Source organism: Psammomys obesus, unplaced genomic scaffold (assembly GCF_907164565.1).
Source record: "Psammomys obesus unplaced genomic scaffold, mPsaObe1.curated_primary_1811, whole genome shotgun sequence".
In the NCBI taxonomy this organism is placed as follows: domain Eukaryota; kingdom Metazoa; phylum Chordata; class Mammalia; order Rodentia; family Muridae; genus Psammomys; species Psammomys obesus.
This window is the reverse complement of record NW_026596051.1, coordinates 28,124,452-28,135,439: the sequence shown is the minus strand read 5'-3', so window position 1 is coordinate 28,135,439 and position 10,988 is coordinate 28,124,452. Positions and strand designations below refer to the sequence as shown.

At 43.8% G+C, this 10,988-nt stretch overlaps 1 protein-coding gene across 1 annotated transcript in view; it reads left to right on the top strand.

Moving 5' to 3' along the window:
• Fam184b (family with sequence similarity 184 member B) overlaps positions 1 to 10,988 on the top strand; it is an 88,599-nt gene that overhangs the window by 38,043 nt on the left and 39,568 nt on the right. Inside the window, exons 2-5 of the mRNA XM_055624186.1 lie at positions 1,015 to 1,776; positions 2,547 to 2,682; positions 3,755 to 3,882; positions 4,599 to 4,802. Of these exons, the coding sequence (XP_055480161.1) occupies positions 1,015 to 1,776; positions 2,547 to 2,682; positions 3,755 to 3,882; positions 4,599 to 4,802 (1,230 nt within the window). The remainder of the gene's footprint in view (positions 1 to 1,014; positions 1,777 to 2,546; positions 2,683 to 3,754; positions 3,883 to 4,598; positions 4,803 to 10,988) is intronic.

The following is a 10,988-nucleotide window of genomic DNA, read 5'->3' as shown; positions in this document are numbered from 1 at the left end:
TTATTATTATTATTATTATTATTATTATTATTATTATTATTATTATTATTTATTCTGAGGCAGAATCTCACTATGTAGCCATGGATAGCCTGGAACTCACTAGATAGACCAGGCTGCCCTCTAACTCACAGAGATTTTTCTTCCTACAGGTTGGCTTTTAAATTCATCTACCTGTTTCCCTGATCAGCCTCCTGGGCATCATTCTCAATTCCCAGGCTTTGCACTGGGTTCTAAGCCCCTTTCATACCTTTCTCCATTCAGCATTACAAGCATTCTTTGCTTCTCTTTTGTTTTAGAATTAGAGTGGACAGATATCCTTACCTTATTCCTCATCTTCTGAGGAATGTATTCAGTCTTTCTTACTGAGTATGATTATTAACTATGGATTTTTATGTGCTCTGTCAGTTGGAGGAGTTTCCCTTCAATTTACAGTTTTCTGTGTATTTTTCTTTGTTAATCATAGAAAGATGCTGGGTTTTCCATGTAAGGCATGGTGGCACATGCCTTTAATCCCAGTACTCAAGACTCAGAAGTAAGCTGCTATCTGAGTCCGAGGCTATCCTGATCTACAGAGCAAGTTCCAGGATGGCCAGTGCTACACAGAGAAACCCTGTCTGGGTGAGAGGGAAGGGCAAAAGATGTTGGGTTTTCCCGAATGTTAAGTATATTGCTGGATTCAATCGTCTTAGATTTTACTGGATTTTTGCACCCCTAAGCGTTTTTTTAAACAAAGAGATTCCTCACTTCTTTCCATTAAAACCCTTCCTTGGATTCCGACTGTACTCAAAAATCCCTCTCAAATCTTTGCTTATCATTACTACTTCATCTTGGCTCCACTGTTTCACTTCCCTGCTCTCTCTAACTGGTTTCCCCTGGGAAACACCGAGAAAAATCTTTCCTCAGGCACTGCGTGTGTGAAAGGAGCTCGGTGTCAAGGTGAGACATCTCTGGTCAAGGTCATCCACCCGTGCACTACCTGCTTGCCCTAAGTGTGCTCTGTCTGCTGTCCTACAGGTGATTTATGCCCTGAATACCCGCCAGGATGAGGCAGAGGCCAGTGCAGAGTCACTAAGGCAAGCCCACCAGGAGGAGCTCCAGGGCACAGTGACTGAAACCAGGGCCAGGCTCCTACAGGAACAGAGCCACACCAGTGAAGAAGCAGAGGCCCTTCTGAAGCGCATAGAGGCCCTGGAGAGTGCCCTGGAGCTGCAGAAGAGGCTGACTCAGGAAGCCCTGGCTGAGTCAGCCTCCTGTAAATTGGAGACTAAAGAGAGGGAGCTGCGGGTAGAGGCTGAGCATGCTGAACGCGTCCTGATACTTTCCAAGGAGATGCTGGAGCTCAAGGCTGATTATGAGAAAAGGCTCCAGCTTCTGACTAACCACGAGGCTCCCCAGTGGGGCCAGCTATCCCAGGAGAGCCCTGATGCCACAGCAGAGTCTGGCCAGCAACCCTCGGAGATGCACCAGGTCCTGCTGGAAGTGGAGCGATTGCGAGCCGAGAACCAGCAGCTGAGCCAGGATTATGCCCGCAAGGCAGAGGAGCTACAGGCCACCTATGAGAGGGAAAACGAGGCCATCCGGCAGGCCATGCAGCAGTCAGTCAGCGAGGCCCTGTGGCAGTGGCAGGAGAAAGAGTCAGGCCTTCGAAAGAACTTCCAGGTCCAGGAGTCGGCACTGCAGGCTCAGGTCCGGAAGCTGGAAGGGGACCTGGAGCACAGAGGGCGCAAGATAAGTGACCTCAAGAAGTATGCCCAGAAGCTGAAAGAAAGGATCCAGGTAAAGCCTCTTCTTCCTTCCCGAGGGAGTAATAGGCAAAGTTGCTGCCTCTGGACACCCACCAGTAGACAGGCACTGTGCTAAGCACCCCACTTCCACCCAGCTCAGTATTATTGCTGCTATCCGTTCTCCCACAGAAACTAAACAGGCATTTAACTGACTACTTCCTGTGGCCTAGCTCTGGGTTTATGGGCAGGGGATGCGTGATGAGCTACACTGTCCCTGGCCCAAAGCCCTACAGGTTACAGATGAGAAGATAACCCTGAGGGACTTAGTGCCTGGTCCAGGTCACTGGCCACGCAGGAAATTTTTCAACTCTGGCCAGGCTGATTCTAAATTATGTTAATTTTGTGTGTTCATTCTATAATAACTTGACTCTCCTAAAACCCTTAGGATATTTGTGTTCAAGGAGAGCAGGCCCGTTGATGATCCAGTCTTGTAAGGCCCACAGATGCATAGAAACCCATCTCTCAAAGCTACAGCTAGCATTTGTAATACTCTCCATTTTTTTCCTACATACTTTTATCAAATCCTGTTCTCACTGGAGAAGGGCTAAATAACTTTCCCAGGGCCACAGTGGGAAAGTAGGAGAGTAGGGATTGCTGACCACCACCACCACCACCACCACCACCACCACCACCACCACCGGCTGCTAATTCTAGAGCCCCATGACCCCTGTTGGGCCCTCCTTCCACCACCTTTCAGATCTGATGGCTGTTCTGTGCACTCAGCATCCCCCTCCAGAGAAATCAGGCCTTCCCTCTGTTTAGGACCTGGATGTGCAGCTGAGGGAGGCGCGGCAGGAGAACTCGGAGTTGAAGAGCACAGCAAGAAAACTCGGCGAAAAGCTGGCTATTACCAAAGACAGACTGATGCTACAGGAGTGTCATGGGACACAGAAAACTGGTGAGGTGCCCCAGATTGATTTCTTAAAGAGGGAGGATTAGCTGCCAAGTTGAGCCTGGCAACAGGGGACACTCTTAGGACAGAGGGAACAGGAACAGGACCAATGTATCTAACCTGCTAGGTTGATGAAGCAAAGCTGTTCTAGGCACAGTGAACTAATACCAGCTCCTCACCTGGAGCTGCACAGGCCAGACACCTGAAATATTTAATGCGAAGTTCCTTACCCTCTCAATGCTCTCCGCAATGACTGCATTTCTGCTTTTTCTTCCTCATGACTGATCAAGGTTTTGTATTTTTAGCAGCATTTCACACTGTTCCATTACTGGATCTCCCCAATACTTCTGTGAGACAGGTGTCATCATTCTCCCGTATAATAGATGATGAAGTAGGGCCAAGAGAAAACCAATGACTGATTGAAGGCCAGCCAAATGTCTGGTGATAAAGCTAGTATTTAAATCTAAAGATATCTGACCCTAAGTCTCTTTCATCAGGAATCCACAAACAACAGTTCTTGAATAATTGAACTATGACAGGGTTGATGATAAAGGCAGGGAACATGAGATCTGCCATTGGGGAGTTTGAGAGATTATTCTATTGCAAAAAACAGAGGACCAAGGTGTCTGGGAAAACGAGAAAAATCCCTAGACTGGAAGGGTGAAGAAAAGAGGTTTATGTTGGAAACAGAAGGGTGTTGAGGGTTTAAAACACTTTTCTTTAGAAATAGGACACAAGGAACAGAGAAAGAAAAAACAGCAGTTATAGTTATATCTATTATTTCTCTTCCTTAAGATTTCCATAAATATACATGCACTGGAGAACAGGCTCAGCATTTTTAACTCATAGAAAATGAAATAACTTTTTTATTCAGGAAGGGAGAATGTGGCAGGTATTTGAGCTCAGGATACTGTTTTGAATGAAGATAGGAATCATTCCATTGACCATACTTGAGGGCTGTAGACCTTCTAGTGGGTACTCATTAAGGAGTGGTGAGCAAGGTGGTTGAGCAGCAGACATGACATCAGAAGGCTTTTGACATGAGCATCTTGACTGATGTTGAAACTTACGCTTGCAGATGACATGAAGACTGAGAATGAGGTCCTGGGGAAAACAAATGACTCGGAAGCCTGCAGTCTCCATCCTCAGCAGGATCCAGGCTTTCCCAGGTTGTGTCACTGCACTGAAGGAGGCTCAGAAGCACAGGTAATGCCTGATGAGCACTGAGGGTGAAGTCACAGGAGGTTGGCAGGAGCTTCAGGTACAGGTCATCCCCCTAACTACAGTAGATCCACTTGGAACCTCAAGCTCCATCGTTCAGGAATAAACAAAGCAAGATTAGACGCTTCACTGGCTTCTTTTTATTTGATTTGATGTGAATGAATGGTTCACTTGTATTGATGGCTGTGTACCACTTGCATGCCTGATGTCTGCAGAGTCCAGAAAAGGGCACTGGGTCTCCTGGAAATGGAGTGACAGACGGTTGTGCGACATCATGTTATACTGGGAATCAAACCTGGGTTCTCTAGAAAAGTAGCTGGTGCTCTTAACCGCTGAACCACCTCTCCAGCTCCCCTATAGCCACCACCAGTTTCTTGCCAGCTCCATGTCATTCAAGCTTAGGAGAATAAGAATGCAGCAGAATTTCCCCACCTTTGTATTTACCAGAGAAAGTAGGCAATGCATAGATCCCATGTCCACTCAAAACAATGTGTTCTGTAGGAACTATAGTGTGCTAGAACATCTGACCCTGGACTCTCATCCAATGGTATACCCAGTGACATCTCCCACAAATATCAAACATAGTCTCGCAAAATGCTTCAGACCTTCTGACACCTTCTATGAAATCAGTATTATGTATAGAAGAGAAATGGACCTCATTTCTCTCCAGCAGTCCTCCAAAGTTTTATTTCCCTTTATAGTCCAAGAAGGAGGCAAGTGGTGAAATAGAACGCATGAAGCAGCAATATGAAGAAGACCTTCGTAGAGTCAGACATCAGACTGAAGAGGAGAAGCAGCAGCTGCGGGAGCAGCTGGGGAAGCGCCTGGAAGACTTGGTAAAGAAGCACACGACGGAAATGAAGTCCGTGCGTGTGTCTGTGGAGGTGGAAAGAAAGAAGCTGAAGGTGAGCTGTGTTTACAGAAACCTTCCAGGGTATTTTCCTGGCTTAGTTAGGGTTTCCATTGCTGTAAAGAGACACCATAAAGGAAAACATTTATTTGGGGTTGGCTTATAGTTTCAGAGGGTTGGTCCATTAGCATCATAGCAGGGAGCATGGTGCAGGCATGAGGTGGTGCAGGGGAAGAAGCTAAGAAATCCACATCTTGATCTGCAGACAGCAGAAGGGTACTGTGTACCACACCGGGCAGAGCTTGAGCATAGGAGACCTCAAAGCCCACCCTCACAGTGACACACTTCCTCCAGCAGGCCACACCTCCTCTAACAAGGCCACACCTCCTAATAGTACCACTCCTTATGGAGCAAGCGTTCAAATGTGAGCCTGTGGGATCCATTCCTATTCAAACCACCACACACCTCCTTCCTGTTTCCCTTTCCTATTTTATTACTCAAACATTTATTGTGTTCCTACTGTGTGCACTTATAGGCTGGTTCTCTGATGACAGGTAAAGAAAACAGTCATTGTACACAGACAGTACAAGGTCTCTTGGGTATGATAATGGGGAACAATCGATGGTGGAGCACACTAGCTTCTGGCATTGCTGACATGGAGCAGGATTGTGTCATGTGACATGTAACTTGGGGGAATTCAACTCTGCTTACACACACACATAAACAAACAAACAAACAAACAAACAAACAAACAAAAAACGGAGAAGCTCTACTAACTGAAAACTGCCAGTACTTCCTAGATTCTAAACCTGACTCTGCTTCCCACCAGAAGTTATTGACCTGCCCCCTTCTACCTATTCTCAGAAAGTCTGCATTCCTAAAATTTCTCGTTATGATAGACAGTGATAACAGAACCTCTTTGAGTAGAGTAGCACGAGGACTAAAGGAGAGAGTCCATATGAGGGAACAGAGCACCTGCTAGTGCCCTGTACCCGCTATCTGTCTGAATGATACGCTGCGTATCTGGACTCAAAGTGTTTGTGAGCACTCTATATAAATATAATTAGGTGCTCTATAATGTTCTTATTTCACCTGCTGTCGAAATCATATGGTAATTAACAATAGCTGCTCTGTGTTGAACTCTCACTGCCCACTACACACGAAGCAAAAGGTTTGTTATGCTATTTAAGTGTGCATAACAAACAGCCTTCAGAGAGGCTGAGACCCACACTCACAGAGCTTGTAGAAGAGCCAAAGCCTAGGCCCAGGAATAGTATGGGTGTTTCATGTGATCATATTTATTTTTTCTGTATACATTTATTCAATACTTGGTCTTAACCACTGTATAACACTGCCCTACAGTGATAGCTGATTATATTTCAGTGAACACTCGACGCTGGCTCTTCTCAAATCACAGAGACATTTATCTCATAATCAAATGAAGTCTTTACCCATGTTCATAACAATATTGATTGACACAGCATCCTTTTTGAGGCAGGAGGAAGAATATAATCTTGGAAGCATTTTTCTTTCTTCTATGAGCTATGAGTTGTATATCTTCAGACAAACAGACTAACACTCCATCCTGGGCCTGCATTGGCAGGAAGCACAGTCTCAAGCTGTAGGTTGTCCTGGTAATCTGATGGACAAATCTGATTCTCAGGATACAGGTCTTTCTTCAACCTTAATTACGTCACAAGTCCATCTGGGAAATAAGTCTCACAGAAATTAAGCATTTAGTTCCTGTCATTGTTTTATTTCTTATCTGTTTGAATCTGGGACTATAGATACTATGAATGAGGCAACATGGATTAGGGAAAGGCCTTGAAGAGGCCTCCAATCCAGGGTTTGCAAGCTAAAAATAGACATAGTTATCCCTGTAACATTAAAATGCTTTATTTCATGGAGCCTTTTAGTGTGGGTAGATTGCACATCCTAAATACTACCCTGACCTAAAGGAACAAATTGCAGGATGTGTGCTAGATTGACCTAGAAGACTGCAGATCTTTCCTGCTCACAGAACTAGAGGACATTATCGTGCTATCTTGGCAGTTGGAACTCAGTGCACATCCTGTAATTAACATTTGCACACAGTGGTTGTGTGGGAAAGAATGGAAACGGATTTACAGAGCTCGCCCAAGATCTGCTCAACAGGTCTACATTTCCCATCTCATTTAAGATTCCGCTTTGGACTCACAAATCCTTTGGACAGTTTATCAGGAAAGGAATTTAATATACGGTCATAGGTCGTTTTCTGTAAGTTCAGGGGAATCCACTTGGCAGCTACCAAGTGAGTTCTAAATCCATTGAACAACTTAAGTGATATAGTTGTGTTCTACTTGTGGGTGCAGTTTGACGATCCCTGCCTTTTAAGGACATTCAGACTTGGCATATTTTATTTAATGCTTAAGCCTACTAACTTGACATTTTTACCTTTGTATCATATTTGTTATCTGTCAGTACTTTTACTGTTTATTTTTGACACAGAATATTTTAAGTATTTTATTTTATCTTCACTTTCGACTTTTGGCAGGTTTCTAGCTTGTTTCCTGTTTTCTTCTTCTTCTGATGTCCTTCCTTTTTGCCTTTCGGGATGGGGTTTGAGCATTTTAGTCAGGGTCCCCTCTCTTGATTAGTTTCTTTAGATGTACAGATTTTAGTAGGTTTATCCTATATTACATGTCTATATGAGTGAGTATATACCATGTGTGTCTTTCTGCTTCTGGGACTATCATATCATCTGCAAATAGTGATAATTTGACTTCTTCCTTTCCAATTTGTATCCCCTTGATCTCCTTCAACTGTCTTATTGCTCTAGCAAGGACTTCCAGAACTATGTTGAAGAGATATGGAGAGAGTGGGCAACCTTGCTTTGTCCGTGATTTCAGTGGGATTTCTTTAAGTTTCTCTCCATTTAGTTTGATGTTGGCTATAGGCTTGCTGTATATTGCCTTTACTATATTTAGATATGTGCCTTGTATCTCTGATCTCTCCAAGACTTTAAACATGAATGGATGTTGGATTTTGTCAAATGCTTTTTCAGCATCTAAGGAGATTATCATGTGGTTTTTTTCTTTTAGTTTGTTAACATAGGGGATCACATTTGATGGATTTCCGTATATCGAACCACCCATGCATACCTGGGATGAAGCCTACTTGGTCATAGTGGATGATATCTTTGATGTGATCTTGTATTCGGTTTTATTTTTACTCTGTGTTTAGAAATAGCATCTGATTTTATTGCCAGGCTGGTTTTGGATTCACTCTGTAGCCAAGGCAGGCCTTGAATTTGTGATCAACAGATTTGACTCCTTGACCTTGGACCAAAATAAAACTTTTTTCTTTATAACTTATTCAGTCATTGGTAGTGTGTTATCAGCAACAGGGAAAGAAAAAAAAAAAAGCCTTTATCTGAGGTGGGAGAGATTTTGAGCTCAGGCTGGCCTCAAACTCATGCCATAGCTTGCTATGATTTCAGGCATGCACCACAGCTCCCAGTTGCTGTTTTTTTTTTCCTTAAGTTACCAATAATTGTGGACATTGTAGACAAAGAGACAGAAAAAAGACTCAACCCTGCTTACGCCCTGCTTCTGTTAGCTGTGGCATTTCCTCCATGTAAAAGCCTGCTGCTGGGTGTACAAGAACTCTGTGGGGACAGAGTTCAGGAAAGCACTCTGAATTTGACCGATCCTCAGTACACAGAATCTCTCTCTCTCTTTCAGGGGTGCTAGAGTCTTATATTTGAAAGCTTTTGGTCCCTTTACTTCATGTTCTTGACCTGGTGGTTGATTTCCCCTCTACCTGAGGAGGCGGAATATGAATGCCACTGTTGAAATCCCCAAGGTCACTCTGAGCTGAGCTGGGAATACTGCTTTCTGCCCTCTGTCCTCCAGGTGACTTATCGCTGTTTTTCCATGGTAGCCCACATGACTCTTAGCCTATGAGGAAGCTTATTAATGCTAAAATTTATTGCTGAAGTCAGGTATCTCCACCAGCATGGGATTTTATTTTTCACTCTAGGTCCATTTGTCAAGGCACCAAGCTGAAACTGTGATTGATTGTGTGTACTAGAAAGTTGTAGGGTATAAAATTTAAAAAGCCTTTCTTTTATGCCAGAAGTCATTAGAGCAGTGTTTTCACTGGCTGCTATTGAGAGTGTATCTTGGCAGAGTTAGTTTCCATGCCAGTAACCATGGTAAACTGGATTTTGTTCAACAAAAGCTTCTGAAAAGCTAATTAGTGAAATTTTTAATTTTTTATAGAGTTTGTTCACTTTGTATCCCAGCTGTAGCTACCTCCCTTGTCCCCTCTCACTCTTACCCTCCCTCATCTCCTCCCATCCCCCTCCCCAAGTCCATTGGTAGGGGAGGTGCCCTTCCATCTGACCCTAGTCTATAAGGTCTCATCAGGACTGGCTGCATTGTCTTCCTCTGTGGCCTGGTAAGGCTGCTCCCCCATTAGGGGGAAGTGATCAAAGACCCAACCACTGAGTTCATGTCAGAGACAGTCCCTGTTCCCATTACTAGGGAACCCACTTAGAGACTGAGCTGCCTTGGGCTATGTCTGTGCAGGGGTTCTAGGTTATCTCCATGCATGGTCCTTGATCAGGGAGTATCAGAAAAGACTCCTGTGCCCAGACTTTTTGGTTTTGTTGCTCTCCTTGTGGAGCTTCTGTCCCCTCCAGGTCTTTCTATCTCCCCCTTCTTTCTTAAAAGATAATAATGTTTTGCTAAGGGATACATATGACACCTTAATTTATTTCAACTGCTTTAATAGCAAAGGGTACTTTATATATTGTCTGTATGAAGCAAACACTTCTGAACAGGAAGCACTGAAGAAAATAGCATGGGTGGATTAAAGGGCGAACACATACTAAATTTCTATGTCATCAGGCCTTAATAATCTAATTACAGGTTCTTTTAGACTATTTTAAAATGATTGACCCCAAGGGACAGTACTAAGGGATACTCTAGGGCCACTGGCTGGTCTAGGCTTGATCCCACAGAGAATGTAAAGATACCCTACAAGTTATCAGTAGCACATGCTTTTAGATCTTCAAATCAGATACCTGGGAATCAAATAGGATTTCATTCCACCCCTCATATTCAACACACAAGTACGTGAATTCTGTTCTATTCCAATGGCACCAGAATATCTGCATATCCTTGTGTCAAGTAGGCCTAGTCAACCCCTATGTCACCGTCTTCCATTCTCCCCACTTCATATCATCCAGTGCATTTGGGCAGGATCCTGTGCCTGCTCAGCCTCGGCTGCCAGCTATTCACAGCTCCCTACCATCACAACAGTGAGCTTCAGGCTCCTCCCCGTAGTTCTTGAGGCCCTGCAGAAACAGACTTCTATTTGCTTCACCTGCCTCTGTCCACTCTGCTCCCTAGGCTTTTTTTTTTTTTCTCATCTACTCTGTGTTCCTTCTCTTTGGGCCCTTTTTGCTTCAATTTCTCAATAGAGAACAATTTCCTTCTCACTCTCAAATTTACCCATCTAGTTCTTTCTGTTCTTAGTGACCCTGGTTTAAATGTTAATCTTCTTTTAAGTCTTACCTGCCCTGCTCTTTGATGTTGGGGACATAGAGAGAGCACTCTATCCATACGTTAGCATTTATACCACAGGGTAATACTTGTCACTATTCTTTACTGTGATCCCCCACTAGACTACCTTCTTCTCTGATACCCAGATGGTTACAGCCAGTTCACACTGGCACAGGAGGCAGTTGTCACATCTCTTTCTAATTTCATACTCTACATCATTATAGTACTTAGCCATTGGCCACAGTAAAAGTACTTATACCACTGGGTGGTGCTGGCACACCTTTAATCCCAGCACTCAGGAGGCAGAGGCAGGTGGATCTCTGAGTTCAAGACCAGAGTGGTCTACAGAGTGAGTTCCAGGACAGCCAAGGCTACCGAAAGAAATCTTGTCTCAAAAAACAAAACAATAAAAGCACTTATACCAAAAAATGCTACATCAATGTGTTATTATCAGTTAATTTATATATTTGAAAAATCAATTGCTAACCAAGTATGGTGGTGCACACCTTTAGTCTCAGCACTTGGGAGGCAGAGGTAGGCTTATCACTGTGAGTTCGAAGCCAGCCTAGTCTACAAAGTGAGTCCAGGACAGTCAGGGCCTTGTTACAAAGAAACCTTATCTAGAAAAAGCAAAAGAAAGAAAGAAAGAAAGAAAGAAAGAAAGAAAGAAAGAAAGAAAGAAAGAAAGAAAG